This window comes from Vanellus vanellus (assembly GCF_965231255.1).
Source record: "Vanellus vanellus genome assembly, chromosome: 15".
NCBI classification, from domain to species: domain Eukaryota; kingdom Metazoa; phylum Chordata; class Aves; order Charadriiformes; family Charadriidae; genus Vanellus; species Vanellus vanellus.
In genome coordinates, this window is record NC_138920.1 from 11,270,775 (window position 1) to 11,286,426 (window position 15,652).

The 15,652-nt window shown below is 42.8% G+C and overlaps 1 protein-coding gene across 1 annotated transcript; it reads right to left on the reverse strand.

Annotated features, from left to right (window-relative positions):
* Positions 1-7,427: 7,427 nt before the first annotated feature.
* CYP24A1 (cytochrome P450 family 24 subfamily A member 1) lies at positions 7,428-15,438 on the reverse strand (the record flags this gene model as incomplete). The annotated part of the gene is made up of 12 exons (XM_082491244.1): positions 7,428-7,575; positions 8,413-8,524; positions 8,634-8,828; positions 9,255-9,333; positions 9,521-9,687; positions 10,024-10,169; positions 11,546-11,657; positions 12,459-12,550; positions 13,777-13,873; positions 14,593-14,686; positions 14,890-15,080; positions 15,181-15,438. 12 exons carry the CDS (start codon positions 15,436-15,438, stop codon positions 7,562-7,564), a joined length of 1,557 nt encoding a protein of 518 aa, XP_082347370.1. The 3' UTR covers positions 7,428-7,561.
* Positions 15,439-15,652: the final 214 nt, after the last annotated feature.

Consider the following 15,652-nt stretch of genomic DNA (forward strand, 5'->3'; position numbering starts at 1 on the left):
AAAAAAAAAAAAAAAAAAGAAAAAAAAGAGAAAAACCTTACAATTACGGGCCTGCATTCTTCTTGAAACTCTACTGCATTTTCTCTCCCTGAAAAGTCTTTTTCAACCTACATTTAAACAGGTATTTAATAGACAGGTACGTTGAACAGAAGCCTCCACAAAGATGCAGCACAGCTCCTGGTTTTCATAAAGCTGATAAAGCAATATTTCACTTCATGGCAAATGTTTCCCTCAGTCTGCACTTTTTCTCAGTCCTTTCAAAAGAAAGCACTTCGACGTGAGCTTGGAAATATTACATTTTCTTAGGAAAAGCAAATGCATGTTATCTTATGGATCCAAATTCCCGTCATGTGTCTTGAGTAACATATCTATCAATTTCCCTCTTTTCTGGGAGTTGGTGAGAAAATATAATATAGTTATTCTTAGTCTAATTAACATTTCTGTCTTTTATGAAAGCTTTGGGATGGATAAATCATGTTTATTGAACATTCGTATGAAGTACTGTTTTGAATCGAGCTGGTTGCCATTAATAGCAAAGTGTACTTGGACCCTTGCACTAAATAAATCATTCATGGCCAGAAATGATCTTTTTCTCTGTAAAACATCCAATGTTTACTGTAAGGCTTCTCTTCAGGGAGGTATACTTCTGACATGTACTGAAATGGGACTTTTTTATGGCTTTCTTGATGCCAACCTAGCATTATTTTGCATTATCTAACAAATTTCTCTTCCTCCAATGATTTGCCTATGTTCTTCAAAGCTAAAGAACAGGCACTGTTGTATACCTCCCTTAGTAAAAGCAAACACTGCCAAATTCCTTCACTTATCACCTCACAAGTAATCTCTTCCTCATTTACCAATGAATAATTTGTATTAAAATGCAAAAGTGAAATTTTTTAGCAGAAACTACATTTCATAAAGAATTTTATTTGTTCACTAGCCTTGCTTAGAAAATATCCTGAGTTTTTACTTAGTGTTTTTAGGGATGTTATCCATGCTTCATTATAGGCCTTTGACTTTTTTATACACACACACACACACAAATGTTTCATTCACTGTGATTTTCAAAAAATGTCATCAGTGAAACACTGTTATGAGAAAATACATGTCTGTATCTTCCTCTAAAAATATTTAAAGAGAGCATTGGTTTCAATTTAATTTTAAAGCAGAAAAACATCTATTTTTTCAAAGCTAGAAATTATAGTTAGCACCCAGAATTAGTATTGAATGGAGAAGCTACAGCGGAAGCTGCCAATAAGAATTTAATATGGCCAGTGTGTCCAATTACTTGAGAAATTTATACCTGTGCATTCAATGACTGCATACAAGGCATCTCCTGTTTTGTTCTTTGGGGTTTGGTTTTATTTTTTGGTTGGTTTGGTTGGTTGGTTGGTTGGTTGGTTGGTTGGTTGGTTGGTTGGGGTTTTTATTTTTGTGCGGAGTGTGCTCTGAAGCTTTTTGCTTGCATTGAAATGAGATACGGAATGTGTGTGTCACAAGGAGCAATGTATATTTAAAGCTTGTCTTTTCTATTAATCTGACTTTCAAACATAGCCAGAGGGAAGGCAGGATCATTCCGGAGTACCAAAAGTTGGCATCTCCTCAACCAAGCAAAAGATGTGCGTGAACCCAACTATCTTCATGTCTTCCTGCCCAGAATCTTGCTCTCGAAGTCTTCCTCGTTCTACCTGTGCTCTGCAGGCCCCATTTCAAATGACTACAATTTGGATGCTAGCTGAGGCCTTCTCCTGTGCTTTATGGTAGGACAGCCAGTGAAATCCTATCAACCTGCGACCTCAACATAATGAGCGTGTCGGCAAAGTGCAGTTGGGTATGCGCAGCCCGTGGCTGAATGCTCCTGCAAAGCCACCAAAGCAGCTCCCAGTTTTAGGACTGGGGATGGCCTTTGCCCATGGATTGAGCTGGCTCTTGGCTGACCCCTGATGAGATATGTGGGTACCTTTGCCCTGCGCCAAGTGGGACTGAGCTTGATTCAGGCATTGACCTCATCTGCAAAACTATTTGTGACTTCCATTGGTATAACTGAGATAACAACAAGGGCTTTTTTGTGGGAACTGGAAAGTCTAGATAAGTGCAACCCGTACTGCCCGAGGTATGAGTTTTTCAAAGCCTTCCTTCCACCGTTTCCATTAAATTTGGAGAACACTTTTCCTTTCTTCGCCTGGAGCCAACTCCCTGCTGCTGGAAGTCCGTCCGGCAGTGAGGGTACCCTTTAGTTCAAGGTAAGCCAGACCTGCACCGTTCCCCTGCTGCTCTCCTATCTCCCGCTGTTATGTGGAACACAGTTCAATAGCAGGATGAATCAGATGTGATTTGTTTGATTTACTATCAAGTTTCTGGGCACCTAGGTTGATAGCGGGGGGTAAAGTATAAGCGTGCATACCAATTTGGGAAGACCAGGAGTAACCCCATACTCAGAGTTCCCCTTTATTGCCCTGTTGTGCTCCCTGCCAGCGGCTGCCTCCCCTGCCTCCCCTGCCTCCCCTGCCTCCCCTGCCTCCCCTGCCTTCCCTTCCCTTCCCTTCCCCTCTGACACGAGGTGCCTGGAGTTCATTCAACACACTTAACAATTAGAGGCAAAGAGTTCGAACTTGTCGAGAGGAACATGCCCAAGAAAGCCAAGTATAATTTGCCCTGATTATAAAATGCATTCCATTCCACACTTGTTTTGACATTGTCCCTTGGAGAAAAATATTTTGTCTCATAAAGAAGTCTCGTTGCTGCTGTCCGTGTCAGGAGGAGGATTGCTCCATAAGTGTTCAGTTCCACCCAAACCCCACAACGTAAACCTTTCTAAAACTCCTTCTGGATCCGAATACCATAGCTTAAGTTTAACTTTTTATGTTGTTCCAAAGCCACAGGCTACCGATCACACAGCTGAGACAAAAAATGTGGACAGGAGACCAAAGTCAATCTAGTCCTTCCTCTGCTAGCAAAGAAGAATACAGGAATATGGAAGATAGGCTCCAGATAGGTATTCTATAAGGTGTTAATGCACTTTTGGATAAACAAACAAGAAAGTGAAGAGTAATATTTACACGGAGAGTTGGGCTGTCTTGAAAAACGTACACTGTAACGATGAACCAGGTCCCAAGTGCAGTCTCCGTCCGTACCAGTCACACTTCCCTGCCCAAAGAATTGTATAGATTCTCTAGTTGCTCATACCGGGTTTGTGTCAGTTTGCATTTCTCAGTGTCAACAAACATATTCCCGGTTTATACCGGGGTGTGTGGAAGGGATTTAAGGCAGCGGGTCCCTACAGTACCGGAGAGCGGGCAGTATGGCCCGGAAGGCCAGCACATGTGCTGCTTCGGTGACAAAACAATTCAGCATCTCTGTGGTTTTTACTCTCTTGAAAGCTGATACTCAGAAATACCAAGAATAAATGTAAGTGAATAAGCATAATGCTCGGTTTCGTAACGTAATGTTCATACTTTTTCCCAAGCCATGCCTGGAAGGACACATAAAAAAAATTTGAATGCAGCCACCCACACTACAGTATATCAATCCACAGGTTATCAGAACAACACTCGCATCCAGGGTAAGAGATTAATGAGACTGCTTGTAGTTTCAACCTCAATAGGCCCTTTGTTTCAATTATCTGGAGTAAAAAGGCAGCTTTTTCTTCTAAAGCTACAACCCTTACGTGACTTTTGGATATGGGTGCCACAAGAGACATGTTGGGAGTTGTTAAACTTTCTCCTTTTACAAAAAGCGACGATGCATTAAAAACCCCACGCGTATCCGTGCAGTCCCACTGAGGTCAATATGATGTTTCACATGTTTAAAATTAAGCCCGTGCTGAGCTGTTCTCCTAAAATTTATTCTAAAATGAACTTTGGCTATGAACATTTTGCAGAACTAATTTTTCAGAGCTTGCATTATTTTACCCCATCAGTTAAAGTCAGCACTGATGCAGACATGTATTCTACCTCTAGTTGTTGAAAACAAAGATCCTTCCCAGTGCAGAAGAAGACAAACTAGAACACGTTGTCTGTCATCTAATCGGGGCAGTGAAAGGTGTATGCGGAGAGTGAGTCAGAGCATAGGACCTAGCCGCCAGCTGACAATGAACAGAACGTGTATGAAAAATGCCAGATTGTCAGACCTGAAAACTGGCGTTCTTTATTCATAAAAAAAGCGCAGATTAGTTGGCTCCAACTTTTTCTATCTCATTCCCACTAACATGCCTAAAGCCTGAACAGAATTAACTTCCTTTTGGATATGTAAACCTCCTTCACTTCCTTGTTGAGAAAGTTAATGTGGAGGCCAATTATTTCCATTCATTTTACGATCCAACTATCTTCCTCTGAGGCGTAACTGTAGGAAATGATAACAGGGAAGTAGTGTTGTCATTATCTTTTTAATAAGTAATTATGAATGAGCAAATTATTTCAAAGAAGCAAAGAACTGACCTGAATTTATCCAGCTGACCACAGGCGAAAGGTTTCATAGACATTTATTAATCTCAGGAGCATCATGCTGTTTTTCATACTTCTGAAATACGAGAAAACGAAAGGCAGCTGGGTTTCTTAATGTGCAGGTCTGGCTTGGTCATTCATTATCTTTGTAGTTTGATAATTACCTGTTTCCTAGGTAAATTGCTTTGGACATGTAGTTTGAGGTAGCAGATTAATGAAGTTCTTTGAAAACTTCAGGAACTTGAAAATCTGCAAAGCTTCCGGAACAAAATTTTCCAGGTCAGCGGTCATTGTACTTTGAGAAATCCAGAAGAGAGCACACATTTGTACCTCAGCTTGTATAGAGTTCGTCGAAACCTTTACTCAGAGCAACACTTGTATAGATCTTTGAGTCCACTAAATTTAAACAGTGAAAATAATAAGCAGTCCAGTAAGCACGAACCTGTGATTTACTATAGAGAAGCAATAAAGGATTTCGACACAGCTGCTAGCTACGCTGTCAAGGTCAGTTCAACCAGATAACACCTCTTCCCTTTGGTTGTCTTTAAAAGTTAAATCACCAGAATATTTGCGAGCAATGTGATATGCCTGGAATTGAACAATCGTCCTGACTTTCTGTTAACACTTGTTCCACATTGGCACAACTCCATTGGCTGTAATGGGGTAATATTAGTTTATAATACTATAAGAAGAGACTTAGTGTATATTATTGTCGCAGCTTGGGTAGATTTCCCCCCAAAGTCTTGCACCTGAGCAGGAGCTGCCAGAGCCCCCCGGAGACGGGGCGAGCCCCTGCGCTCTCCCAGCCCGCCGTCCCGGGCTCCGGGACCCACCGCTCTGCCCGGAGTGGCTTCAGCAGCACAAGCTCCAGTCACTCGAAAGCGCACGTTGCAGTGTGATTTTCAGAAAAGCGGCATTCTCGCACAGTGCTGTACGGTTTTTCATACGCCATCATTCACCCCGCCGGAGGCAGCCTTGACTTGGCAAAGGCAGCGCGGTTTTGATAGCTGCCAGATTTGCTCTCTGCGTAACCACCAGGCTGTCAGTCACGGTGCTGGGTGGATGGCTTTTTTTTTTTAATACACATCATTTCTTTTGATCCTGCAAAGGCTCAAACTATTTTCATCCTTCCTCAAATCTTTACATTGATTTTATCTTGTCATAATGGCAGAGGAATGTAACAATCCCACCCCTAGAGACCTCAGCACTGTGCATGTGGGGGAGAAACGTGCTCAGACTGTGCTATGGATGCAGAAAGCCGCCGATCACCGGCATTCACTGAGGCCTGATAGGATTATACAGAGGGAAAGGGGCTGTGGGCATGGATTCAATACATTTCTGAATCCTAGGGCGAGCCTGGGTGGAAGGAATGGCAAGATTAATGGCGTGAAAGAGTTTAGCACCAAAGCTCTGTGCTCTGAACTCCCCCGTCCCTGCTAAGCCGGGGTCCACCTCGCCGGGGCTGCTGGGTGCCGGGCAGTGCCCACCGTACCCTCCCGCTGGGAGCGGGGCTTTGCAAACAGCCCCCCAGGTAGGGCGTCATTACAGCACACAATCAGGCAACTTGGGGGGATTGTAAAGCACAAGTTTTTCACTGTTGATTTAAGTAACCTGATTTTGTAGAATGTCGAGTTCAAGCCCACTGAGGATATTACGCAGAGGGATGAAAGTTCCACAGCAACTTTTTTTGCAAGAAGTTACCATGAAAGACAGGACTTTTGTAATGCTACAAGGACGTTGTAATAAACCACGGAAGGCTATTTATAGAAAAAAAATAGAAATATTTATTTTATTACAAAATTGACTGTTACCAAATTGACTAGAAACATTCAGGTAACGCACAAATTGCTTTACACATTGTAATATGGCTACATTTACATGTCTGAGTATAATAGCAGAGGAAAACAAACAAAAAAGCCTGCAGGAGACAGACCAACAAACGCTAAGAACTTGTATCATGTCAGAATGTAAAAAAAAAAAATAAAATAACCATTCATGGTTATATATATAAACCTGTACTTGAAACTGCATCATGGGGAATAAAGCACTAGTGACCATAATAGCTAACATACAGTATTACATGCAGGGCAGTGACAGCGTTAACCTTCAGATACAGGTATTGAAATCTCCACAAGAAATAGACCTCTTCAAAATGTTTAGGATCCTTATTTCCTGTGGTTCTTTGAAACATACATTTTACACGACTCACATGATGAAGTAACTATCCTGTTAGGATAATCATCATTTAATAGTGGCAGAACCCATAGGATTCCAGTGATTCCGTTCACGGATAAGGCCTTTCATGCAATAAAACATCACTAAGGTTTTACAATAAAGGTGTGATAAAATGGCTTGTCTGGGAGTTGAAGGCATGAAACTCTACGGGCATGAGCAGAGTATGCGGCAGGCACAGTATTGCAACTGTTCAAATCAAAGTACTATGCAGGCATGAGGAATAAATCCTGTTATATACCTTTGTCCTTATTTCCCTTTTATTAAGGAAGCGAATAACGTTAGGGAAACTATACTTCTTTAATTGCCCTAATTTTTAAGCCCTGTCATTAACCTTATTACAGACTGCTATCTCACTTCTCAGTTTTACCCATGGCATTGGTGATTTGATAAGGACTAAGCATGTTTCTTTTCCCTTAAGCTCTTCAACTCTGAGCTAACAGGGCCAGTTCAGCCCTAACTGTTGTTCCCTCAGGTATCCTATACGGTACCCTCAAACTGGAAACCAGCTCTTTCCAAGCAGGCCTCTTGAACAGCTTGAGGCTATAATAATTTCACTATGCGCTAACAAGAACTATACATAACACTCCGCAGCTCATTATCAAGGTCTACCCCGTACAGTCCCTCAGCTGCACTAAATTGGTATATTTGCATAGTATATGAACGTGCATGGTATTTTTCTTTCCTTTTATCATTGCTAAGTACAGCTGAACTAACTAACCACATTTTTCCAATAAAACAGTATGGGAGATTTTCTTGGTACTATTTCTGGCTCAGCAATTGTTCAAGGGACACGTGTTGCAGTTTCTCCACTGGTTACCCCAGGCTTTGACTAGTTTCTCAGTCGATGGATATTTTTTCAGAGAAGGCAGCAGCAGGGTTGTCATTTATTCTCTGCACGCTGTATTAAAGAGAAAAATAATCTATATAGCGATCGATTATTTAAAAGCAAATAGCACTGAACCAACTTCAGTTAAAGGAGTTAAAACCCTTACTCAGATTACACTGGGTGATTTTTTTCCTGTGATGTTGGCTGGCAAAAAAATATCTCCCACAATATTCAAATGTCACTCGATTTCTAATTTAAGGACTTCATTCTAGGTCACAGTCTCGGATTTCTAATTTAGATTTTTATACAGATAAGCTTTTCTTGTTAGCTTATTTGTATAAGCTGTACGAGCAGAGAAAATCTTACATTCAATTTTTTTAAACCAAAAATGTATAAGAAGTTGCAACATTTCTCTTTTTTGTCATTCTGCTTAAATCAAGTTTTCTTCTCTAAACTCTGTAGTCCACTGGTGTACTGTTCCTTCACTAGGGCGTTTTCTTTTTAATATGTACACTCATGCTTAAAATCAAATGCTATCTTTCAGGAAATATCTTCTAGAAATGCAGTGGAGAAGTTATATTATAACAAAATAATGGCTATTATTTTCTCCAGCAGTATAAACATTTTTATTTCCCCATTTCTGATCTGCATCACGCACAGAAGACATGCTGTCTTGGAGTTTAAAACTAGAGACCTAACTTCAGAGTCCTAAGCTGTACAAAATTTGTCTTCTTAGTACATAGAATATTTTCTGTAAGAGTAACGACGCATGATGACATTTAATAAATCTCACATTGTGAGAACAAAGCTTAGAAAAACATCTGTTCTCTTACACTCACCGTTGTATGAAAATTCTGAATGAGGTTCAAAGAAAAGTCTCGCGTACTCAGGAGACCCTCACACACGTACCTTGTCGTCTGTGAAACGCAATGGGAAGCTCCCGGTTGGGAATCAGTATTCCTGAATGGAGCGTTTCTACCGGTTTGTCGTCAGTTGCTACAATTTGGTACTTGCGAATGAGCTGAAACGGAAACATTTCAGTTAGCAAGCTTTGGCGTCTACATGCCCTGGTTAGGGTAAGTGTTGAAGAGCCAGGCATTGCGTACGGAATGCCGCTTTAGAGTATTTACCCAGCAAAGGGCCAAGTGAAGCTGTAGCTCCGCTACGCGGCGCCCGATGCACATCCTCTTCCCAATGCCAAATGGAACATGAGAAAAAGGATTTATTAAGTTCTTCTGAAACCAGCGCTCCGGTTTAAACTGAGTCCAGCCATTGAAGTACTCTTCATTGCAACCCAGGGCATGGCTATTTATCATTAGTACCGTCTGTAAACGAAGCAATAAAAAGAGTCTCATTACAAACTGGCTTAGAGCTACCAAGTGAATCAGCTTGTTGATGGAAAGAAATAATGCAACAGTAAAGGCCAGGCAGTTTCCTTGGAAGATGTCATGTAATTCTCTGAAGATTTATTCAAACGCAGAAAACATCATAATTTCCTCAGAAAATCATGGGAAAGTTTGAAAATTTTTTTTGAAACAGCACACCAAAATATTTTTGTCTAAATCCAATAGGAGTGCGGGCAGGTATGGTTTTCAGTTTATGGGAATTCTTGGTGCAAATTCCTCATTCCATACCCTGGGACTTGTCCTTTGGCAATGTCATTTTGAGACTGAAATATGACCAACTTCCGTGGTTTACAGGACAGTTAATCAATGGCAAAATATCATAGTAAGCTAAATTAATTGACTTACCCCTTTGGGCAGTACATAATTTCCCAGAACCATTTCTGTGTCGATAGTGCGAGTGGTAAATGGCACCGATGGTGTTAATCTACAGTGAAAGAAACAAAATGGGTTCAATTTCCAGCATTTTTTCTTCCTGTATCTATCACAGTTTACCTTAAGCGACAAGGTGAACAAAATTATATATACCAGAAAACTCTTTCTCCCTAGTATACATTAGCTGGTAAAAATTTTTGTGATAACTTTGATTTTTGCAAAGTATTTGAGAATTTTACCTCATAGATTCTTTCAGGCATGCTTTTAGGTAAGGCATATTCTTCAAGTTCTCAGCACTTGGACTCTTATTAGCAGCCAAAACACTTTGTATTTCCTGGAAAAGCTTCTGCTGAACATGTGGATTTCGTGAAATGTTATACAAAGCCCATAGTAAACTATTGGCCGTCTGAAACAAACCAAAAAGAAATGTAAGAAAGACCTCCATTTGTGGTGACAGAAACAAGAAGTTGCCAAAACTTCAAAGCATCATTTACAGCTGGTCACAAAATGCCTTACGGTATTTTGTAGACCTAAGGGGTTATAAACCATGCCAGTTGTTCTCCAGGAGTAATGAACAGAAGAAAGAACCTAGTGATTTCAGGTAAAAATTCACTCGCACTTAGGCCACCGAAGCAACTACAGGATTAGCTCACTCCCAGATGTGGTGATGGTTAGGTTATGGAAGAAAGCAGGCAGTTGGAAGGATGCTAATTTCAACAGGCTCTGGGAAAGTCAGGTTTACCGTTTCAACTCCGGCAATCTGGAGCTCCGCGATGGCAGCGTACAGCTCCTTCTTGGAAAGTTGTCCCCCAGAATAGATGTCACACAGGAAATCCTCCTGAGGGTTTGCGGAGTGTTTTTCCAGTCGACAGTCAATTGAATGCTTGGCTGAGGAGGGAGGAGCAGGAGGTAATTAACGGAAAATCGCTAAAAATACTATAAAAATAAAAATACGTCTCACGTGCAGGATTTTGAAAGAAGATACCAAGCTGTGCTTTTTTTTCAAGCAGTGAGCACATACTGAATAAATAATGATATTTTCACTTTCTAGACAAAAAACTCAGTCACAAAAATCACTTCTGAACAGGAGATCTGGCAAACTATCAGGAATTCTGCTTTCTTAGATTAGGAAAGGAAATCAGTGATGCGTTGAGTGATATATTTAGCAAACAGAAATACAAGTGTGTAAAATTTATTAGCTTGGATTTTCAAAGGGGATCAAGGTGTTAAAAAAATCAAAGAGACTTAGCACTCAGACTCCCTGAGGGGAAATTTAAGCCTTTGATTTACTAAGGGAAGACAAAAATAGATGCCAAATTTCTACATGATTTTTTTCCTAAATACAAAGAACTAGATTTTGCCCAGCCCTTCTCATGAATATCCCAATTGTTAAGACCAGTTCCTAGTAAGGAGCTTTTCATGTCAAGGGAAGGTGCCAGACCGGTTTTTCTGAACAAAATTGGTTTAAAGTGTCTTTCCTAAAACCCATAAACTAAAAAACAATAAAATAAGTGCACATGTGGCTGGCATGACCTAAAGTCCTGAAGTATCAAGAACTCAAATACCTAAGACAAATATATCACTCAGCGTTACAATCATCCAAGTGCCAAAACCTTTCTTAATCTTTAGCTATAATTGTCACTGCCTAGCAAAAATTGAAAAATATAAACTTAACTTCACATCTGGAGTTAAGAGTAATTTTTGTAACCTTGAAGGCCAATTCATCTTAAGTAGACAGAAAATGTTGTCAAAAAGCCAAACTGTACCTTATGATTTAAATTGCTTCTGTTTTTAAGACTTACAACTACATTCCAGGTTGTTCAAAAAACCTATTGTCTCTTTTTTTTAGCAAACAGGCTTTTTGTTGCATGTAAAATTCTTGTTTCTCAAGAAAAAACCTCCCTTTGAGGGAGGTCCCTTTTGTCACTCGTATACTGTGCCTTTAGAGAGATGATACACTTTCTGGCTGTTTACTTTTTTGACAGATTAAAGTGGACTCATGACGTTGCTGGCTCCCAAATTTCTGCAGCTTCCCTGGGGACTGGGCATTGCCCCACAACCAGCCCCAAGTGTTAGTCATAAGAAGACGGTGCTGCCATGCCTGGAATAGGTTTGTGGTTAGCTGCAGCAGAGGTGTCTCAGTCTGTGCTGAAGGCAGCAATTAACAGCAGCGTAGGGCAGTAGCAAGTATGAAGAAAGTCAATTCCGCCAAGTAGGAAACAGAGACGAAGGGAAAGGAGAGAAATTGTGTTTATAACAATAACCTGTTTTAAATATATCATCCCATGCTTTAGTGTGAGCTTGCCAGACTTTTGTGTTCAGACCCTTGTGAAGTTCCACGGGGGTCACCATCATCATTCCAAAAGTAGCCATCATCTGTGGTGGAGAAAGAGTTTTTGAAGTCTTTCTTTGATCTATATACTTGCCATCTCTGACCAAAATTAGACTGTAAAATAGAAGGCAATTTTCAGGAAGTCAAGATTCTGGCAGATTTTCCATCCGGGACGGGAAGTGTGGGTCTCAACCTCCATAGACCGTATCCAGCTAAAAATTAGGGACAGCCAGTGGACGGTAAGAGGCTTCCCTAGCGCGTGATTCATCCTATCTATTTTAGGCACCTGTTTTAGAATGGGACAAGCCACTCTTTGGCAGTGCCTGTCTCTCCCTTGACAACAGATGAAGCTAAAAAACTAGGCTAGGCTAGATGCCTATCTTTTAGATGGATAAAATTAGGCAGACACATATCACCGGTGTCCAAGTTGCAGCAAAATACACAGTAGGTGTGCTTGCAGGAATGACTAACCTCCAAATCCAGCCTATTTGCATAATCCCACACAACTCCAAGAGTCCCACCCAAGCAACAGCAGAGTTTCACAACAGGTGTCTCAGAAGGAGAGGAAAGTTAACCAACCAACCTGACAACTATATTTTCAGGATTACCCTGCTGTCCATACAGGATTTTCCCCCTACAGATTTAGGGGATTTCATAATGGGACAGTCGGATGGTCAGTGCTAGCATTGCACATCTAAGTGTCGCCTCGGGTGTGCAAGGCTGCCAGTACACATGCAGCACAGAAGCTTGAGTTTCTTTTTTCAGGTGACCCATTTAAACTGGTACCCTCTCATAAGTAGTAGGGGTAGAATATCATTACAGCCCCAGTAAAGACTCTTCCATACCGTTTTTACAGCCTTGATGAAGTTCAAACTTTCTTCTTCTACATCCTGCTGCAGGAGCCCAAACCTCTTTCCATACAGCACCAGGCAGATACCTGTTGTTAACCAATATTATCATTAAATAATACAAACAAAAGGGTGCACAGCATCCACTGTGTACTGTCAAGGAATGGCTTGGATTATCCTTCTGAAAAATGGTCTCTGTTCTATGATATACACTTGTGAGAACAGCCCCTCAAAACACCTCCTGCACGTTTGCCTCAGACCCAAGTAGCAGTATATCAAGCTAAGCTGCCCTGACAGCAGCACTTTCTTCACAAATAAGAATCACCACTGATCCCCTCACGTGAGCAGATCATTCTGCCAAGCAGGGCTGGCATACTTGGCAAGTAAGCTATTCAGCAAAGCTACTGAAGAGAAACGAGTCACAGGAAAACAGGTCCTGAAGAGGCCATCTAGTCCAGCATCTCCTAGCCCTTTCCACAGCCAGAAAACACGTGCAAACACTGGCAGCATCCCACACTCCGCAAGTTTCCACCTCTTTCCATTTGCCTTTTTCTTTTTTTTTTTTTTTTTTTTTTTTAAAGCTGTCATTTCCTATTTCTCCCTTTCCAAAAGCAGCCATCACCACTGACAGTGGAAAAAAAAAAAACACTTTCAGGAACTCAGTACACAGGTTGCTGAGATGGGCCAGCTGAGAGCAGACAGGTCTGGCAGAGCTCATTCAGTTAAGCTCTACACCCAACCATCCCTCCTTGTTGGGAACCAGTGATGCAATTTCTTCTGCCCTAAGTCATTCCTGGCAGATGGTTCTTTACTGTACTCTGAAAGGTTTCAAAAGATGGAGGCTCCTGTCTTGGTAACTTATTCCAATGCTTCACAACCCCAGCGTAAACATTTTAAATGGGATTTTCCAACCCTTCTCTACAATGAATACTTTTTCACTGTTATTAGATCATTTAATTGATATTGCAATGCTGATAATTAACAAATATCAGATGGACAAGAATGGTCATATGCTATCTGATCCCACTCTAGATAAATGCACTGTGATTCCCCCAAGTTTCAGATTTATAAGTCGCTATTTTTGAATTTTTTTACAAGCCACATAGGTAATCAGACAGAAGAGTTTGTATAGCTGCTGATGAATTTTGCAGGGGACTACTGAGAGTCCCCTGGCTTTTCTGCAACCGACTTTCCATGGCATTGTAGCTGATAGTTTGGAAATAATCAGCCTACGCTGCCATCACTGATCGTACTTTAACTGAAATGCCATGGCAGGTACAAAATGTGTACCATTCTCAGGCAAAACCCAACTTACTTTCAAATGACCATTTGTTGAATTCTGAATAGACATCTTCCATTTGTCCATTGTGGTTACAAACATCATCTATTCTGTGCATGAAGTCCTCCAGGACCTAAGTGGTGGAGACAAGAGAGAGAAAAGAAGGGAATAAAATGACATCAACTCATAAAAATCCTGTGTAATTTAACTTTTCATCTGTCTTTTAAATAGGTAACAATCTCACCTAAGACAGGAATACTTATGTTTCCTGCTCTTTCAACAAGATTCAATTTCCCCCTGTGTTAACATATGGATTTTACATGACTGTCCTGCTATTACTGTTTGTACTTCGACAAACTGAGCTTTCCTCAACAGGGATGAAATGCTTCAGTCTGACGTTGGGATAATGCTGGAGTTTCACAAGAAAAAGGATTAAGCTGTTTATCACAGATGCTCCTCACATTCAATGAGGAACACAGAAGCTACGGAGGGAGGTGTTCCCTGACAGGAGGAATATCGGAATGAAGGAGTAAAGGCAGAAAAACACTGAATGCAAGAAAAGTAAGCAAAACCTGTGTTTCCAGGAGCCTGTACCACTGTGGAACCACCTTATTATTCTGTGCAGACAGACAATCTCAATTACAGGTTTCTGTGTGGTCTCACTTTTGGTCAGACCCTGATAATCAGTTTGTACGTATTATTCCCTGAATGATTTCTGAGTATTAACTCATGGTTTTGCCACTCTAGAGCAGGTCAACAGCTATCCAGGTAAACCAGATCACTTGATCTGCTTTTATTTTGCAGGTTTCCAGGGGAGTGGGGAGAGGGAAAGAGTTTGCCAAAGCACAGTACCTCATTGATCGTGGTATCCAGTTTCGCAACTTCCCTGGGTTTCATTAATTTCTTTTGAAAGGCACTTCTTACCCTCTGCCAGTCCTTTCCTTCCCTAGATTGAATCACAACCAGCCAGGTTGAAAAGAGAAAGGCTTAAAGAAGAAAGAAAGAAGAAAAAAACCCAAACAACCCCAAACCCACAGCATGTGCAAGAAGCCCAGCATCTCCCGGGCCCCTCGGAAACCGCCCCCCCCCCCCCCCGACCGGCCCTCCCTGCACCTCCCGAGCCCCCCGGGTGCTGCGGGCGACACTTACAGGATCAGCAGCCCGTAGCCCTCGTCGCGATAGTCCCGATAGGCTTTCCAGGGCTTGATCTCCAGTCGCTGGGGACAGGCGCTCTCCCGGCGGTACAGGGCTTCCAGGAGACAGGGGGCTGCGATGTGCACCGAGTCGAAAGCCCCCAGCTTCATGCGGAAAATCTTGCCAAACCTCCTGTGGTACTCAGCCTGGGGGCGCAGAAGAGACACCGCCCGCATCCCCCGGTGAGTGCCAGGCGCTCCCTGCCCCCCCCCCCCCGCCCCCCGCCGCAGCATCCCCATCCCTCACCAGCGTCTCATGCTGCCGCTTGAGCCCCCCCTTCCAGAGGACGTCGGGCAGGCTGCCCATCAGCGGCCAGCTGGGGGGGCCGGGCAGGGCGGCCAGGGGGTGCCCGCGGCCCCGCGGAGCGGGGGTGGCCGCCGGCCGCGGGGCGCTGAGGGAGGAGGCGAACAACCGCTGCGCGGGGGCTGCGCGCCCGGCGGGGCTCATGGCGGGGCGGCCGCAGGTGAGGGCGGGGTGCCGGAGGAAGATGCTGCAGCCTCCCATGGCGGCGGTGACAGACACCCATCCGCATATATGTATATATATAGCAGCCGGGAGGCTCGCTGGACTTTCATCGGGGGCCAATGGGAGCCCGGGGTGGGGTGAGGTGGGGCCGCCTGGCCCGGCCCGGCCCGGCCCGGCCCGGCCCGGGGAGGCTGCGGGGCAAGCGGTTCATGAAAGGGTTCAGCCGAGGCGGGAGGGCACCGCGCCAGCACCG